Source organism: Colletotrichum graminicola (assembly GCF_000149035.1).
Source record: "Colletotrichum graminicola M1.001 genomic scaffold supercont1.15, whole genome shotgun sequence".
In the NCBI taxonomy this organism is placed as follows: Eukaryota; Fungi; Ascomycota; class Sordariomycetes; order Glomerellales; family Glomerellaceae; genus Colletotrichum; species Colletotrichum graminicola.
The window spans coordinates 176,171-195,150 of NW_007361019.1; the positions used below are offsets into that span (position 1 = coordinate 176,171).

The following is an 18,980-nucleotide window of genomic DNA, read 5'->3' on the forward strand; positions in this document are numbered from 1 at the left end:
TCGACAAAATTCAGATATCATCACGAATCTCACTTGGCATGCGCTTTGCTGTGCTTAGCACACTTACAACACTGGCATTGCCTCGAATCAATATGCCAATCTAGGGGTCATCCCTCGGTCATGGAATGGACTGCAACTCTTCTGTGAATGAGTGAACCCTCAATATATCAGCCACAATTATAGGCGCTCTCTGTTTCTCTGCTGTATTTGTTATGTCGCAGAGCATCTCTTTCCATGAATCCCTTGTTGCCCATTCGCCCCGTAGTTGAAGTTCGCTTCATCATGTAGAGCTAAGAAAATTTGATTTCTATAAAAGAAGAGAAATATTCATTATCTCGATTAAATGATATGACATGTGACTCGGTCCTAGAACCAGATGGCTTCCTTGCTTCATTTTATAAACTCATTCTCACTGCCTACGCTGGCTTCCGGCTTCCCAGACATGCCTAGTCCGGTAGTCATTAATATGTCTTGCCATCTCCTGTCACCGACACCGTCCATCCACCTTGTCCCTCTTGGCATCCAGCTTAATTCCGAACATAATTCCCAAGTCTTGACATTCAGTACACATGTTTCGTCTTCTTACTCTGTCAGGTTTTTTTAGGGGTTTTTATACGAGGGCAAATCAAAGTCTTTCTTACATTCTTTCTTTATGCATTGTCTCGTTCCTTATGACGATAGCTCCTTGATCTTGTTTTTTTTCTTTCTTTTTCTAAGCGTGCCCACTCACATTGCAGGATAGCTGTTGCCGTTCTCGTCATTAGTCTTGACACAGACAAGGCACAAATTCTTGCTCCACTAAGTAGGCAGGAAAAGTACGCTGGCACCTTCCCTTTCCATTTCCTGCCATTTTTTCAGGCTATCAAAGTACCTCTCAATCCTAAGATATACATATCTACGTCACTCACCTACACCTTGACTTTTCTAAAATTCACTTGTCGCCTCTGAAAGGGCAGTTATCCGTATTGCACCAGAATTATTCGGCTCACCTTCCTGAACTCATCATTGGTATCTCATCGAACTTCTCAACTTACCCTTTCATTCAATTCACAACTGCTTGCTCTCCTGGTTCATTTTCACCTGCCTACTTCACTTTCATTTCTGCCTGGTTATGGCAACCCTTTATTCCATAACCTGATTTTGTTATTGGGTCTGTTCACAGTTTTGGTTCTGCCACTAACCCCAAGCTTTCAGAACATCTACTGTCACCAAGCCTGTTCACGTAGGCCGCTGTCTCCAGCACATTCCGCACTCCTCCACCTTTCTTGTCACTTTTTCTTTTTTCCAAGGCTCACAGCCATTCCCTCAACTTTTGTTCACCATGGTCTACTCGAAGCCCGCCGGTAAGAAAAGAGACAAGATGGATCGCCTCAAGATGCGAAACCAGCTTCGCAACATGGTTCGTCAGGGTGGTTTTACACCCAGCGATCTACCTGAGGTTGTTGTCGAGGACAGCGATTATGACAAGGAGCCTGGAGGTGCCCGCCTTGACGCTGCCCCTTACAACATTGACTTGAAAAAGGACAAGAACCGGGGCCAGGGTGAGAAGAAGACTTCCTCTGTTCTTAACCCTTCATCTTCCCCTTGGATCCCTACTGCCAATAGCGCTCATTACGAGGCCAGTAAAGTACATATATCCGAGGAGCCGAGACTTTCAAACAGGACATGATAAATTGACACTCATATCCAGATCAACCATTCTGAAGTTGCTGAACTTGACGGTACTCCGCAGTTCAACATCAGCAGCAAAACTCATCCGGTTGGCAACGCGACTTCCCAGAGCGGCCATCACCATCGTGGACAAGGCGTACAGCCTCAGAGCCAATACACTTCTGCTGTCAAGGATCGTGGTAAGACCATACGCTGTCCTACTTTCCCCAAGCTACCGATCTCCGTCGACGGTTCGAACCGCGCTAATTCTTACCATGGTGTTCCAGTCAAGGACGGAAGTCACAACAATCAGTCTACGATGAACGATTCCCAGTTTGTCTCCGCTGGCCCCGAGCAGATCCAGCCCATTCCCATGATGGCTGCCTATGGCCAGCTCAGTGGCAGCGCCTCCATGGGTAACCTCGATAGTCTTATCACTGCACACCAGAACAACAATGACCTCCAGTACAGTCAGGGAGGCAACGAAGCCGCCAATAAGTGCGACATCGCCAGTCCGGGTAGCGACAAATTCAAGGTGCAGAACGCCAACTGCCTTATGACAGAGCCTCGTAACTTCGCCCCGCGTACCACGCCCAATCTTGCTCGACTCGGAGCTCCTCCAAAATTCAACTTGGAGAGCGTCAGAAATGGTAACGAAATTTCTGCGGTGGATGCCCAGGACCCATTCATTGTTCCTAACTCGCAGGGAGGTGCCGTTCAGCAGCCGTTCCTTGGTTCGCAGATCGACACCACCCATCTGCTGGCGAATGGACAGGTCCCGCTCCCTATTCTCACGGGCGAGGCCCTGAAATTTGATGATATTCTTCGCGACAGCAGTGCACAGTCTACTCAAAACGGCGCACAGGTCAGTCAGATTCCGCAAGTCTATATCGGTAGCGGAGGCCTTGTCGTGACTGCCCATACCGCCCAGAATATGATCAATCAGGATTTGGCCACTCAGGGGGTGTCTGCTCACGGCGTTGTTGCTCAGAGCATCCCTTTCCAGCACATCGTTGACAACAGTGCTCTCGCAAGCACACGGGCGGGAACCTACCAGCCTTTCGCTGGAAACAACGCGGCGCTCGTCCCCTACCAGGTTGGCTATCCACCTCAGAGCCCCGTTGCTCTCTACGGTGCTCCCATTCCCGACTACATCCGCGCTCAGCGATCGTTGGAGTTGAACAGACTTACGGCTGGCGCTACGGGTCTTCCAGCTGCCCAAGTTGCTTTGCACGAGGCCAACTTTCCCTTTGTTGAGCCTGCCACCCGTCCTGCCCACTTTGCGGTTAGAGGCGTTGTTAAGATTGGAAACGTAACTGAGCCCCTAAAATCCGATTCTCGCAAGCAACAGACAGAGACTGACAGACTTATGGATAGATTCCATTCATTACCAACCGGGCCGAGATCATTGCCGTCCTTGGCCGGAACTCCCGCATTCTCAATGACAAGGAGGAACCTGTCCATATCATCATGGAGCGCATTACTGGCAAGACGACCGATGCGTATGTGGAGTTCCAGACCCTGGAGGATGCTTCAAAGGCTGTCGAGAAGTACCAGCAGAACATTGGCCGTGGTCGTATGACTCGCATCGGCCAGCGGCCGGTTGACATTGAGCTATCGAGCGAGGCCGCTCTCATGAAGGACTTGTTCCCGTCTGCCAAGGGTGTCTTCTGGACTGGTACTAACCCTCAAATTCTCCCCAACAACGACCAAGAGCCCTGGGACAATTTCAAGGGCTTCGTCTCCAACGAGGAGATGACGATGCTTGTGAAGCACGTAGAGGTCCCACATCGAGTAAGTTCGCCTGAACGAGATATTGGTGTAGTCACAGCTGACTTTCTGCAGTCCCCTTTCTCTAAGGAATGCCCTCAGCGACCTTTTGAGTGTCTCATCAGTACCCTCACCAAGTTCCCTTGGCACATGAAGGCGAATGTCACTGTTCAGCAGCGCTACGCGATCCACAAGGCGACCTGTGATCTCGTCCGAATTCTGGTGAACAGCATTCAGGACAAGCGCGACGAGCTCAATCTCACTCATCGCCTGCTCAAGCGGCTCGTCATCGCTGCGATGCGCTGCGAGGGCTTCTCGGCTCTTCAGAAAGACGACATTGCCTACCTTGTTGGTATGGATGAGATGGAGCAGCGCGCCTTTGGTCAGCCGCGCTTTGCCGAGGCATGGCGCCACCTCTATGTGCTGGTTCCCAAGACGGGCATCCCCTTGGACGTGATTGAGGTACGTCCCTACCTTTGACTTGGCAATTCATGGGGTAAAGCCGGCATGGCGATGAACGTAAGCTGACTGTTCCGTTCGATAGTGGTACATTGCCATCGTTCGCGGGGAGACTGTCCGCTTTCTTGAGACGCAGTCGTTCCAGGACAAGGTTCAGACCCGCGCCGTCGGCAACGAGACGGACGCGTACTTTGGTTTCTTCTGGCGCGAGTTGAATCACCCCGCGGGCCCCAGCTTCGACGAAATGACCCTGTCACAGCTGGCCATGCGCGAGTATCAGACGTTGGAGTCAATCATCCGTCGCGCGCTGACTCCCACTTATGTTTAGTAACGCTGAGTATAACGGATTGGAAGCAGCTAAAACAGCTAGAACAAGTTGATGGCCTCGTCGGTTGAAGAACACATGTTGCTCTGCATCACTTGCCCTGCTTTCTTTCTCCTTTGGGCGTCGGGGCCCTCGCTTGAGCTTGACTACTCTTGGGAATTTGCTTCACATGGTTGTTTATTGGACTCTATTATCTGGGGGTTTGGATGCGTCTGAGACTTGATTGAGAGACTCGGGGAACAAGAACAGGCCTGTCTATTGGGTTATTTCAGCGTGGCAATCGAGGAGAAACGGTGTTTCAGGGCTGCTTTCATAGGCAAAGAATCAGCTTTGGAGATGCGTTGCTTTGGCAAGATAGAAGTTCGAGGCGATTCTCCATACCCGATCAATAAGAACTCTGGCGTGGTAGTTTATGGTTCCGTTTCAGTGGTTCTTTGTTCCAAATGACGCCAGGCGCCCCGTGGCCCTCATCAGAAGAAGCGGCGTAGATCAGCGTGGACTTGGTATAGCGCGCCTCTGACGGCGTGGGATGCGGCGTAGGCTGTCTGGGTGACAGAAGCCGGGTTTGCGGTGAGGTTGAAGTTGGCAACTGGCGTAGTCAGCAGCAACGGACGCCAGGGCCACTTTGGCGGTCCAGTTAAATGCTGCGACAGAGTGGGTATGTACTGCAGGTACCATGGCGGCACCGCCCGGCATCGTGCGGCAGATGGGACCCTCAGTGGCCAAGTGGGCATGCTTCAGCACCATAGTATCCGTACGTGTAGGCACACTGCCGATCCTCTCTGATTGTTTGTTAGCGGAAATAGGCACGGGCCAACAACGGCGGGGCCATGTTTATTCCCTATTTTGCCTACGGATACCTGTATTATTATTCTCTTTGGCGGCTGGGAGGGTCAGTCAGAACGCTGACTGCGCGGAGCTGACAGCAGTGACGTCTGGGCCAACGTTGCACTAACATGGACGAGTGGTGGTCCGTGAACAGAGAGAGACAAGGGGGGAGCCCTCCTGGAATGATGTGACGGCTGGCTGATGAGAATCCCGACGCTGGTTATTGCGGCGGGGCACGTTAGCATTGGGAACTCATTTCGGTGGTTGAAAAATGTGAGGCAGGGTGAGTTTGATGAGATGCGGCCGCTGGTTAAGGCTGCTATATTGTGTGCGTGGGCATTTAGCCTTAAGGCGCGAAGGGGGGGGGGGGGGTTCCAGGTTGAGTAAGGCACAGTAGACAGTACGAAGGTAAGTATCTCGCCGACTTCGGTTTCAATACCGATGCCCTCTGCATTTTGGCCACGGACAACGAGGTTACTTACATCGATCAAGTTGTGGCGTGGTGACGCTGAGTGACGTGTGATGGAAGCTTCGTAAGGAGCGCACGCCCAAGGAGATGACTCGCTATCTCTTTCAACATGAAGAAATAAATCAATAAATGCCTCGTTCGGTAGGTACTTGCCTAGGGATGGGAAGAATAAAACAAACACTCTTGATGAAGGAGTATTTGTACGTGTACGGCGTAACATGTCAGGACTAGGACCCATCCAAAGCACCGGCGGTTATCGAAACGGGGCGCAAATCACTTTGAATAAAGGGGGTCGGTCCACCTCCACTCCACTCTCCCATCTGCACAGGTCAAAACACTGTGAGCGAGTCCTCCGCTCAACATTTAGATTGTTGGAGTTTGAGATGGTTGGAAGCGAACTGAATCGAGATGGATAGACAGACAACGAGCCAGAGGAAGGAAGGAGCATGCGATGGATAACGAGAGTGTGTGCAAGTGTGTGTGCGGAGGAGGATGGAATTAGTACATAGATACCTACCTACCAACAGAGTACCTACCTACAGATACCTAGGTACTGTGCCTCGAAGTCTCCAGGGAGCGAAGCACGGAGCACAAGAGTAAAAGCGGTTGTACACGGTACAGAGATACCGCTCACTTTTGTACCTATGTAGATCAGTCGGGTCTATCCGTACCTTCGTAAAGTACCTTTTGGAGGAAGGAAGGACCTGAGTAGGTACTGAAGGTAGGTAGGTAGTTAGGTCGGTAGTGTAGTCGGGCTGACTGGGGTGTGTGGAATCCGACCTTGGATTTCATTTGCTCTTTCCCTGTTGCTGTTCTGTCGCGCCGTCTGATGAGCGCTGTTTGTTGCTGCCGCTTTCCCGTGTCCATTAAATTACATTTAGTGCCCGGCTGCGCCTTCCTCTTGGCCACACTTTTTCAATTGCACCTACCCACCTACCTGCCTTGCCTGCCTTACCATCTTATACACGTCGCTTGAAAAAGTACCTACCCAACCAACCCCAACAAGACGGGATACACGCTCACGGACTCGCACACGCTGTTTATCTCGACCTTGCACACACTACAGCAAGAGGGGCCTGTTACGAGGAAGAGCCCTCGTCCTGGACCTTTTTTATTCTTAGTCCCCCCCTTTTCTGTCTCCTTCATCTTCCCAACGAAAAGATCGGCAGAAGTCGTCACTCGGAGCCTCAGACGCCGTCTCCTTTCTGCCTTCACGGTCACTTTCACACACAATTTCTCTTCCTTACACGTTCCCTCATTCGCCTCATTTGAGCAAATTGCTGGCCCATTATGTCTGCCCAGGCTACCGATACGGCCGTCCCGGCACCCGCTCCTGCTGCCGCACCTGCCCCAGCTGTCGTTGCTGAGTCTCAGACTGCCGCCGCTACGCCTGCTGCGGACCCGACATCGGCCCCCGCTGCTCCCGCCGCCGCTGATGCTGCCGCCCCTGAGGTCGCCGCCGCCGCCCAGCAGCCGCAGGCCGAGCAGACTGCTCCCGCCGACCAAAAGACGGAGGCCAATCCCGGGGTTAAACCTGCTACCGAGAAACCCGTCGAAAAGACGCAGACTCCTCTCACTTCTCTTTTCGAGAAGCTGCCTGGCATCCTTGGTGAGGCTAAGCATAACGAGATGTGGGGTGTCCAGCTCTCAGATAGCACTCACGTCCCTACAACCGTCGTTTTGCAGAAGTTTCTTCGCGCCAACGACAACGATGTCTCCAAGGCTGCGGACCAGCTCCAGAAGGCTCTGGTCTGGCGCCGTGATACTAACCCCGGCAAGTTACTCGATGATATCTCCTTCGATAAAAAGAAGTTTGGCGAGCTCGGCTATGTTACCACCCATAAGGACGCTCAAGGCAAGGATATGATCATCACCTGGAACATCTACGGAGCTGTAAAGGACAAGAAGGCCACCTTTGGCAACGTCGACGAGTGAGTTGTTGCCTAATGACATGAAAATTCCCCAGCTTGCAGACTGAGACCCCGATTAACCACATGTACAGGTTCATCAAGTGGCGCGCAGCCCTCATGGAGCTCAGTGTTCGTAAACTGGGCCTGGACAAGGTCCAAACCCCCATTCCTGATGGCGGTGAGGACCCTTATCAAATGATTCAGGTCCACGACTACCTCAACGTTAGCTTCCTGCGCATGGACCCTGCCGTCAAGGCCGCTTCCTCGGAGACGATCAGGATCTTCGCCATGGCCTACCCAGAGCTCCTCGTCCACAAATACTTTGTCAACATCCCCGCTCTCATGGGCTGGGTCTTCAAGGCCATGAAGGTCTTCCTTGCCCCCAAGACTATCGCCAAGTTCCACCCTCTCGGTTATGGCAATGAGCTTGCCGCCGAGCTTCCTGCCTACAAGGACTCACTCCCCAAGGACTACGGCGGAAACGGCGAGAGCATCAAGATTACCGGCCAAACCGTCAAGCTTGCGGATGCTGCACCCGCGGCCCCTGTCGAGCAGCCTGCCACTGATGCCACTCTCACCACTGATGCCACCCCCGCCAATGCGCCCGCTCCGGCCACTGATGCCACTCCCGCCACTGCCACTCCCGCCACTGATGCCACTCCCGCCAATGCGCCCGCTCCGGCCACTGAGGCTGCTGACCCCGCAGTTGCTGAGACCAAGGTTGCCGAGCCTGTCGTCGCTCCTCAGCCGGAGAAGACGGCGGAGGTTGCCCCTAGCGCGGCCGCTGTGCCCGAGAAGACAGAGGTGCCCAGTGTCGCCGATCTGAGCATCAACGACAAGGCCGAGGCCAAATAGGAGCCCAAAACCGCTACTCCCTAAGCGGCAGCCTCGGCTTGCTGTGGCTTTATCACTCTAGACAGCCTTGGGTTCGTCGCCGCCGCCCTCTGGGTGGGTTTCTTTTGGGGCAGGATATGGAGGATTTGGCTTCGGGTTTCGTTCCCCCCCCTTTGTTTTTTCATGCCATAATACCCTTCTTCTGTGTGTGTGTGTGTGTGTGTGTGTGTGGCGTTGTAATCCGAAAGTCTTTTTTTCTCGATTTGGAGCAGAGAGAGAAGAGAGGAAAGAATGGGAGAAAGGACTATACAGAGAAATGAAAATGATGGTAGGAAGCAATCATAATCAAAACTATTGTATTCGCTAATGTTGTGGTCGCCGTTGTTCACCTGATGTTTCTTACAAGCTGCCAAGTATTCTGAGACACATTTTCCATCGCCCGTCGGTTTCCTCTCAGGTGGCTATCGTTCGTGATGGAGACTTCCTTGAAGAACGGACAGCAATCGAGGTAACGACGCTGCCGCTGGAGCGTACGCGGTCCTTAGAGCTTGCATTCGTACTCCTACATTGTCAACCTGCATCGTATTCCGGCCGGACTTGGGCTGGCGAACGTCATGAATCATGGTATTGATAAACGGATACCACGTATCGTCACGACCAACACCCCCGCGGCGACGGATTGCCGGGCCGATTGATCTCTTTGATTCAATCGGAAATACCTTTTTTTTTCAAGCTAGGGTACCGGACGACTACAAGGATCATTCAAGTATTGCAATGGCTTGCTAGGCCACCCTGGACGGTTGGCTTGGCACCCCAAAGGCGGATAGCCGACGGATGGACGCTGATGCATCTGTATGTAATCCTTCCAGCTAATATTTATCAAGGCTATCCAGTATTTGAAAAGGGATTCGCAGTGTTCATGTACCCGCCGTATGTGAAACTCGGAATCTATCTCCTCCTACAGTCGTGCCGCGTGACCCATACCTTTCACAACTTCACCGGCTCGTTTGTTGACAAAGACACTGGCCGATGATGTTGGACAAGCCATATGCAGAAGACTCTAGGACTTTTGCGTCACGCCTTCGAGGTGTGCTTGTCAGAATTAAGAGGCGATGCTCTCAGCTCACGATCCGTTTCGCATCGCCGAGGAGATGAGACGAGGGACCGGGAACGATGTAGCATTTCAGCACCAAATGGCCAGCCAGGTTCATGATCTGCAGTGGATTGAAGCAAGACACACGTGGTGGATCGTAACAAGATTGTTTGTTCAGCCGCTATAGTCGGTACTCGATTGATTCGAACAGCTGTAGCTGCTTCCAAGATGTGTTTGTCAACCCTGACAGAACAGCAAGCGGAGACATCTATGATATCTCGAACTACATTTACTGATATTTTGCTTTAGCTGTGGGTGATTTTTTTAGCCGGGCGACACTCCGACGACGCAGTCCGGAGGTTTCAGTCTCCATGATATGGCGTAAGTCAAGTACAACAGCTGCGCGGTATCCTAGAGCATGGGAGTTGAGATGGCTTATACAGGCGAGGTAATGAACCAAATGCAATCTGATAGAAGGCATCAACCTGGTAACACCGAATTTATTAACCAATTGTTGGATCTGACTGGACTGGGTCATCTTTTTCGACCAAACAGGTTCGTCGAGTGTGCGACACACGACTCAAGGATCTGCCATGGCAAACATAGTATGTTTGTCCATATGTGCTGATTACTGTTAATGCTAACCGTTTTCAGGAATATTCTTCATAATCACGCAATGAGTGGGCATTAAACTGATGCTTCGAAAAGTGATTGTGTGTTGAGATTTCGGAATCCGAGTCAGATAACCTAGATCGATTCACACGGGATGTTGGCAGGCAGAGGCCACCCGCTCGCAGAGTTCGACCGAGGCTGTCTTGGAAAGTAATGCCAAATGCCCCGGTTGGTTCAAGATGAAGAGCTAGATATAGTTATGTGGTGGTGCTGACCATCATGCATGTATTGGGGCGAGGCTCAGCACTGCGATGGAGCGCCGGTAGTAGTAGCGACGAAACACAGGAGGTGGTCCGAGAAGACACATAAAGCGCAACCAGATAGCCCTCAATCTCGAAATTCCAGAGACGGGGACCCACGGGGAGTTTGGGGGTTTGTAGATCGCAGCACGGGAGGGGCAAGTAGCTGCATTTGCATATTGTCGTATATCGCTCCTCTCATCTGGACGTCGTCACGGCTTATTCAACTAAAGGATTGAAGGATTCAGTGCCCAACCCGGATGTACGGGCAGAGTAGGAGCATGCCCGGAGAGAATAGGATAGGATAGGACGATGATAAAGGAGAGAGAAGGAGAGGAGAGGAGAGATGGATACATGCAGCACAACACATACTAGAATCAATCATGCTTACCTTTTGGCACTCTCCATACCTAGAACGAGACGAGGCCCGATGAGAGGTCCAAATCATGCTCATCCACATTGACTTAGCCTCAATCCGAACCCAATTCCCAATCACAGTCCTGATCCCCATCTCCCCTCCCCATTTCCCATCCGCAACCCACGGAAGACCGGAACCAAAGAGACCGGGCCATGACCAGACAACCACACAACCTAGAAAAGGGTGCGCGGCGTACACTGGCCCAGCACACCAGACAAGCCTTCCCGCCTCGGGCACTTTTTCCCTCAAAGGTACAAAGGTCAGCGCGGTCCGTTCCTCACCCAGAAGCAAGCACCTCCTCTTCTTTGCTTGTTTCCCTCTCCATTTGCCTACCCACTCCCGTTCCACTCTCTATCTCTATCTCTCTCCCTCTCCTCCTCCATCTCGCGCGCGCTTTTCGTCTATTACGTGCCCGACCATCCTCGAACACGTCCTCTCTGTAGACTTAAAACTGGGCCGTCCTGCTCATCAACATCAGTCTTCAAGACTTGACTCTTGCACTCACTCATTCCCCTTCCTCTCCCTTCCAGCCAACACACCGAGTGCAGGGGAGCAGCCAGTTGGTTCAAGCAGGTCAAGGCAGCCAAGCCCAGCAAGGAGGTCAAGGAGCAGTCAGGCCGGAATAATAAGCGAGCAATCACTCAACCATCTGGGGGGGGGGGTCAAGCACGTCGACTTGATCCGCCAAATCAATCAATTCCGTCGCGTCCCCACTCGTCGCGCTCTATCCTCAACCCGATACGACACTAGACAACGAACGAGACGGAACCTCCCAGGGCCTCGCCTCTCACATACATTCACTCACTCAGGTAGGTAGGTGTCTCTGTCTCATCCGCGCATCTCACCTACTTAGCCTCTCGCATTCCCACCTTGCCTTCTTCACTTCGCACCCCTCCCTCAACCTTAACCCTTCTTACGCGCACTATCACTGGGAAATGACCCGTGAGTATTGACAGCAGCATCAGAAAAATAAAAATAAAAATCCAGCTAGATACGGACTTCCGCCTTTTGCAACCGAAACAGCTCTTCACCTGGCGACATCGCCTGGCATCTTATCTGACTTCTTACCGGGCTAATTTTTGTTATCTTTTCTTCTGTTCCCTTGTTCCTTTCCCTCCCCCTTTCCCCCCTCAGCTCCGTCCGCGGCCTACTCAGCTGGGAATTATTGCTACAGCACACAACAGCAAAGGTACCCCATACCAAAACTTCTTTGGGGGATACTTACCTGATTGCCACTCAATGCGCGGCGAGTAAGCTATATTAAAAAAAAAAAGGATAGCGGACGAGCCAATTCTGCGTGCCTAGGGGGAACGGTTTCCACCCACACCCCTGGTCCAAGGTCTAATCCCTCTCCTTCTGCTTTTCGTATCTGGACCTCTCACCCCAACTTTCTTCCCACCTCACACAAGCACACCCCATCTTGGAACGCGTCGCATTTCGACTCTACCAACTCTCAGACGCTCGACGAACGATACAAAAGTTCAAAGTCGCGTCGAGACTGGGTATTTTCACCCAATATGTCTCTCTTCCCTAGCGACAGCGGCCTGTCCGCTGCCGCTACCGATTGCTCGTCCAACATCGCGTCTTCGAGTTCAACACCCCCTACTAGCATTTCTGATATTGCCAGCCAAGCCTCGGATGGTCCTAAGCTCGACGACATCCCCGTCATTCTCGAAACCGAAACCCACATCGAAGCCCAAGTTGAGGCCCAGATCGAAATCCCCGCTGCCATCACCACCGACCAAGCACCCGAAACGCCCTCGGAGCCTCAATCCGAAGCGCGCCCCCGCCGATCATGTTCCGGAAAGCAGACATACAATCTGTCACAGCTGAGCGGCACGGCAAACCGCGGAAAACGACGCGCCAAGGGTGACGATGTTGCAGACCGACGCAGGACCATTTTTGGAGAGACATTTGCAAATGGCGACCCAAACGCCGACGATGTGGCGCGTGTTGCTGGCAATCTCGTTCGCGACGGCATTGACGCGTTGGACCTTCAATGGTCCGTTGGAGACCTCAAGACGCCGCGCCCGAAGAAGAACAAGACGCAGAAGGCAGAGACCTCCCGCATCACCCGCCATACGGCGCGTCTGATCGGCACCCCCGTCGAAAACTTCGCGACCAAGGTCTCCAACCTTGGTAAGCGGAGTCGCAAGACATTCGAGAAGAGCATGGCCAGAGTCCCCCGTGAGCTGCTCCGCCTTCAGGATACGAAGGAATTCGCCGGCATCGACGACAAGCCCGTCATAAGAACAGTCTGGTCTAACGGAAAGCTCGTGATTCTCGACGAAAACGGCAACATCCCTGCACCGCCGCCCAAGAAGGCCAGGTCTGAGCCGCTGGAGACCAAGAAAGAGGAACCGGAGGAGAAACCCGAGCAAGCCGCCGAGCCTGAGCCCAAGAAGACAAAGCGAACCAAGAAATACCTCGATCGCGGACTGTATGCTGGCCAAGCGACCCCTTCGGACCTGACCAAGGGTCTCAGCGCGGCCGAGCAGAAGAAACTTGCGCAGACTCCGGAGCTGAAGGACTACGGCCGCCCCAACAAGGTTCTGCCGCTGCCCATGTTTAACGGCCTGCGCCTGCTTCTCAGTGGCCGCGACTTCAAGCTGCCCTACGACGTCTGCAATCCTCTGCCGCCAGGCCAGCCAAAACCTGACGAATTCCGGAAGCTTACCAAGAGTTCGATCCCCAACGCGCCTGCCCCCAGTTCTTTGCTAACACTGCTGTAGATCGATTCATTGGAGAGTCGCACTCCTTGTGGAAGAAGACGCCGCACTTCGTCGACCAGTCCAAGTGCGTTTGCAAGCCCGAAGACGGGTGTGGTGAGGACTGCCAGAACAGAATCATGCTATACGAGTGCGACGATAAGAACTGCAACGTGGGCAGGGAGCACTGCACAAACCGCGCGTTCGCCGATCTCCAAGAGAGAAAGTCAGGCGGCGGCAAGTACCGCGTCGGTGTTGAGGTTATCAAGACATCTGACCGTGGCTATGGCATCCGCGCCAACAGATGCTTCGAGCCTAACCAAATCATCATGGAATACACAGGCGAGATCATAACCGATGAGGAGTGCTCAGAACGCATGGAAAACAAGTACAAGGACAGCAAGGTAGGAGAGTTGACTCAGTTGCTTGTTCTGGCGAGCCACGCTAACGCATCGCCAGTGTTACTACCTCATGAGCTTCGACCAGAATATGATCATCGACGCCACCAAGGGCAGCATCGCTCGCTTCGTCAACCATTCGTGTGCCCCCAACTGCCGGATGATTAAATGGATCGTGTCCGGTCAGCCGAGGATGGCGCTCTTCGCGGGGGACAAGCCCATCATGACGGGTGAGGAGCTCACATACGACTACAACTTTAGTCCTTTCAGCGACGAAAATGTCCAAAAGTGTCTCTGTGGCGCGCCGAACTGTCGAGGGATTTTAGGGCCCAAGCCTCAGGAAGTCAAACAGCCCAAGCCTCCCAAGTCGACGCTCAAGGCCGTAGTCAAGAGTGCCGTCAAGGCCAGCAAGCGCAAGATCGAAACACTGGTCGGCGACGACGAAGCCGGCGGCTCGGCAAAGAAGCGCAAGGTCAAGGCCGCCAAGGGGGTGCGACGGTCGCTCTCTTCGACCGGTCTGCTCACCAAGGCTGCTGCCAAGGGTGCAGCCACAGTGAAGAGGCGCGTGTCGGCCATGGCGATTCTAAGCAGTACTACCAAGACAAGCACACCGGCAAAGACGACGGCCAAGGCCACGAAGGCGACTCCGGCAAAGACGACGACCAAAAAGACGACTCCGAAGAAGTCTACACCTAAGAAGTACACGGCTCCCAACCCGGCGCGCAAAGTCACGGCAGTCCGTAAGTCAGGCTCCGGCAAGACGCTCAAGACGTACGGAAAGACGTCGCCCAACAAGATGGCGAACCGGGCGCCGAGCATGACCATTATAGCTGCGGGAGCAGGGGATGACGACGCGAAGACGGCCAAGACTTCCAAGCTCCACCGAAGCTTGAGCAAGGCGTCGCGCACCGCGCTGGAGGAGCTCTCTTTGGGGTCCACGATCCGGCTTGTGAGCCCTGAGCTCGTGAGCCCCGAGGCCACCATCACGGCTCGCCAAGACTAGACGCGGGGCGTTAGGGGACACGAGCCACGTTGCATGAGGCATTCGGTCATGCCTACCCATTATCATTGAATATTGACGTCGACAAACGAGTGCGGGTCTGTATGTGTAAGGCGTTTGCAAGGTGTTTTCGGTCAAACAGGCGAAACGGAGCATTGTACATTATGGGGCGGCAAGACATCAAACGTACAGGGGAAGGGGAGGGGCGAACAAGCGAAGTGGCAACGGCGGTTGGGGAGGAGAGTCGCGAAGATGCATTTTCGAAGCACAGCGACGTCGGTCTCGGCTCGGCTCGAAGAGGAAGTGATGAAGTCGGACCATTTCTATTCTATCGACTGCGGATCTTGCTGCATACATTGAACGGAACCGGGGTCCGCCGTTGGTTCAGGGTCTAATCATCCTTTTTTCCTCGTGGCCGTGGTGGTCAGCAACATCTCTTGGGCATTTTTTATATTTTATATTTTTTTTTTTCTACTTTTCACACTAGCATCAATCCATCTTCCGATAGTGGTAGGGTATGGGCCCGAATGCAGGAAGGACATGCTTAATGATGAAGTCGACGCACCAATGGTATGGCACTGAGCGATTGTCTGTGTGAGTTGTCCTTTGATGTAATTAGTGCCGGGCGGCAGAGATTTGCTTTCAGTAAGCAGGTAAGTGAGAAGATGATGACTCTTGGGACGATGACCAAAGACGAGGCGGTGATTGGGTCTCTGAACAGGGTATTCGGGGCCAATCGTGTCACCGAAGCCCGACCAGAGGCCAACTGGACCAGCGGCAACCCATGAGAGATGTGGCTGTGTGCATTCGGAAAAGAAAGGTAAGGTGACCTGCTGGAGTTGAACAGCTTCGGTGAATGCTTCTAGAAGCCTTGGCTTGGCTGGAGGCTCCGCGGAGGCTGGGGGGAAGGGGGATTCTGGAGCGATCCATCATGCTTGATTTTTTTTGTCCTTTCTACCGTCGTCTTTTGCCCGAATCTTTGAGAGTTTCCCGCCGCACCGTCTACCTACTCTTTGTTCTTTGGGCCATCCCGTGTGTGTAATCGGGCCAAAATACGGATACAGATAGCATAGCTGGGGGGGTAGTTGCCTGCTTGCCTACCTAGGTAAGCGGAGCTGGGGTAGGCGGACCCATCGGGCGACGGCGCCTCGGAAGGGATCCGCTAGTCGGACTCTTCACCTATCAAGTCGATTCTCTTTCTGCACTTCTATTCGCCTCGACCACCAATAGTGTGGACCCATGCTGACTGTTGCGGCTCTGCTCTCCACTACTCACCTCCTGCCGTCCATTTCCCTCTCTTCCCTTTCCCATCGCCGCCATCTTCGCTCATCGCTCCCCGAAACCTTGTTATGGGCAGAATCAACCACGCCTACGACCAGGTGACCCACCGTGGCAGAGCAGAACTTCGTCACAATCTGTAAGTAAGACCTCTCTCTTTTTTTTCTTTCCTCACAAGCCCGCACCGGCGCGGATCGGCGCTGGTATGTCGTCACCGTAGTCCGCTGTCTAGGTGACCGCACACCGAGGGACAACCTAGCTTGGGGGGGGGACTCCGCCATCATCTCAAGCTCCCGAGTCTTCGTTACCAAGCAATTCATCCCGTAAGACAAGGCGATCAGGGCTTAAGGGGCACCAGCCACGCGTCCACGGTCAACTACCTGTCAAGGCGCGCTGCTTGCGAGAAACAAAAACCAGCAAATTCTATTGTGTACTGTTTGAGGGCCGTCTGCCTTGCGGCGTGTCTATGATTCCTAATTCTACGACGTTTGATACATCCTGGAAAGGGGGGGGGGGGGTAGATATTGTTGTTTCTTTTGAACGGACCGTCATGATGCTGGTCTATGAGACAGCTGGAGTGTGCTTACCCCCCCTTTTTCTCTTCCCGTCCTTTTCCGTCCCGCTGTCATGCCGGTGAGGGCATTGATTCCCTTCTATTGAGCAGAGGCTCCCTGCCATATGCTGTGTCGGTGGTTTGCCAGTGCAATGGGCGGGCTGTGAGCCTGGTACTTTGCTAGTCAGCGAAACGCCCATCCCTCCGGGTTTGCGTTGTCACTCCGAGACTCACCTAGTGGTCGACACGCACTTGAATCTCCTGGACGGTGCAGTAACGGCACCTCCTCATATGGCAAGCCGGGCAGTGTTCGTCGAGTCTGTAGTTGTTCGGCCCGTTGCTGCAATTGTGCTACATGGGTCAAGAGGCATCAGTCAGGGCCCACGGGACTTCTCTTGTGCTCCTGGGTCTCGAACTCACGCAGTACCATACCACCTTGGTCCTTGTCCTCGGGGTTGAGGGCATGTCTGCGAGTTGCGGAGGTTATTCAATGATGTCTTGTATATTCGGATCTTTCGGGTACGAGACCTGTACGTCTTGTATCTCGAGCGTCTGAGCTGATGGCGAGATGCTTCAACTCTCTTCGAAGTCGATGGTCGAAGGGTTTATAAACCTTCAAACATATCTCAAAATCTCGTTTTGGAAGCCTAGGCATGGAGCGCAGTTTCGCACATCTCTGTTGCGCAACTTCGGTGGGTATGTCTCGTCCTTTTTCGAGTTTGCGTCCATGTTCGATGGGGCCGGGGGGCTTGGCCGAGTTGCATTGCCTCGTCGGTGAGGAGAAATTCAACTTCACCTGTTTCCACCTCGCTTGACATCCAGCCATACTTGCCAATGGACCTCAGTGCCTCCTCCTCACTTGCTGTCTTTTTGTCAATTGCCTAGTTTTTCCAGATGGCCACTGGCTCCATTCCATCACAGTCCGTTACGCTACTTGGGCTGGTTCCTACTACCAAGGACGCATAAGGGGCTCGATTCCGCCACACTACCAAGTACCAATCATCCTCAAACAGATGCCTCACCAAGGGGAACGCCTGCAACCCTTCTCTTTCCCATCCAAGTTACCCTCCTTTGCAAGGGGATCAGGTGCCATTCCTGACTCACATCTCACTACCTTGCTCCATGACTGAAGACGAGGCAACTGACTTAAACGACCATCAGCCACTATTCGCGGGTTCTTATGGTGCCAAGAGAGGGGAGGTATCCATCAATCGCATATCGAATATGGGCTGAGCGTCGACTCTGTTGTGTTGTACCTATGTCTAGTCTACCTATCAGAAAGATACCCGTCATTGCGGCCAGTGCTGCTTCATACATGGCCACATCGGTGTGATGATCCGACACACCGTCAATGTCTGTCGCATCGTTTCTCACGGGTACCATTGCTCATTGTTCCGCAATTCGTGCATTCGCTCACTGTCAGTCCGCCCTACTACTGGTTCAGACACCCTCCACGCTCAGATGGAGGCAGCTCTTACTGAGAGCGAGCGAGAGGTGACAACGAAAAAAGTGCTGACACTGCCGGATGACTTGCCGGTTTGGATTCGAGTCGCCAAGTGTTTTCTGCTCTAGCATTGTAGTACTTGTCTTGGTCGTGCAGATGGCCAGCGGTCCGCTGCTGCAGTTCAACTAGTACGAAATGAGGTCACTGCGGTTCAAGAAATGCGATTTTCACAATCCACTTTTGTGAGACGAGGCGACTGGCAGTAAAGGATCTCCCACCAGCCACAAAGTGGCTATGGGGAGGGCGAGCAGGCCAGAAATGAAATCATTTGTCTGTTCTTTCGAGCCCATCGCTAGGCCTACGTAGCTCCTGTCTATCCGATCCTGTCTTGCCCAATTCTTGGAGGTCTAAACGAAAACATGGTACCGGCTCAACCGGATAGCTTCAAATGCTCGCGATCCGTAGCAAGCCCGCCCAGCGGCTGCCTTTTCTGACATCCTTTGCATGTCCGTCCTCGGGGAAAGCCAACGCCCGCCATGCTGTCTAGTCTCGGAGCTCGGGGCCTGCCGAGACTATATTTACTCAATGGTCAGAGCGCTGCGTGATCACGTCCGTCGTACATCCGCCACAGCGTTGGTGTCTACAGTTAGGGCAATACATGTCGATGGAAGGGTTCCACGGCCCATAGCGACAAGCGTCCTGAAAGAAGCGAAGTTAGCACAGGGACAAAAGACAGTGGGCGCCTCCGGCGAGCAAGAGATTCACTCACACAGTACCAGACGCTGGTTTGGACGACTGCCTTCTTCTTGCTGCTGGAGGACTTTCCGTGGGAGGAGCCGCCGTGGCCCTTGGAGCTGGAAGACTTGTGATGAGAGCCCATGGTTAAGCTGACCGGGGTTGGACGAAGATGATGATTGTGAGGAACGAAGTCG

At 53.2% G+C, this 18,980-nt stretch overlaps 3 protein-coding genes across 3 annotated transcripts; all 3 read left to right on the forward strand.

Annotated features, from left to right (window-relative positions):
• Positions 1–1,321: 1,321 nt before the first annotated feature.
• On the forward strand, positions 1,322–4,207 carry GLRG_04625 (uncharacterized protein; the record flags this gene model as incomplete). The annotated part of the gene is made up of 6 exons (XM_008095310.1): positions 1,322–1,627; positions 1,691–1,850; positions 1,938–2,935; positions 3,028–3,444; positions 3,496–3,882; positions 3,965–4,207. 6 exons carry the CDS (start codon positions 1,322–1,324, stop codon positions 4,205–4,207), a joined length of 2,511 nt encoding a protein of 836 aa, XP_008093501.1.
• Positions 4,208–6,791: 2,584 nt separating this feature from the next.
• On the forward strand, positions 6,792–8,266 carry GLRG_04626 (CRAL/TRIO domain-containing protein; the record flags this gene model as incomplete). Its single annotated transcript, XM_008095311.1, has 2 exons — positions 6,792–7,432; positions 7,504–8,266. 2 exons carry the CDS (start codon positions 6,792–6,794, stop codon positions 8,264–8,266), a joined length of 1,404 nt encoding a protein of 467 aa, XP_008093502.1.
• A 3,918-nt stretch (positions 8,267–12,184) lies between these two features.
• GLRG_04627 (SET domain-containing protein) lies at positions 12,185–14,776 on the forward strand (the record flags this gene model as incomplete). Its single annotated transcript, XM_008095312.1, has 3 exons — positions 12,185–13,349; positions 13,400–13,779; positions 13,835–14,776. The coding sequence occupies 3 exons, from the start codon at positions 12,185–12,187 to the stop codon at positions 14,774–14,776; spliced, it is 2,487 nt and encodes an 828-aa protein (XP_008093503.1).
• Between the last annotated feature and the right edge of the window lie 4,204 nt (positions 14,777–18,980).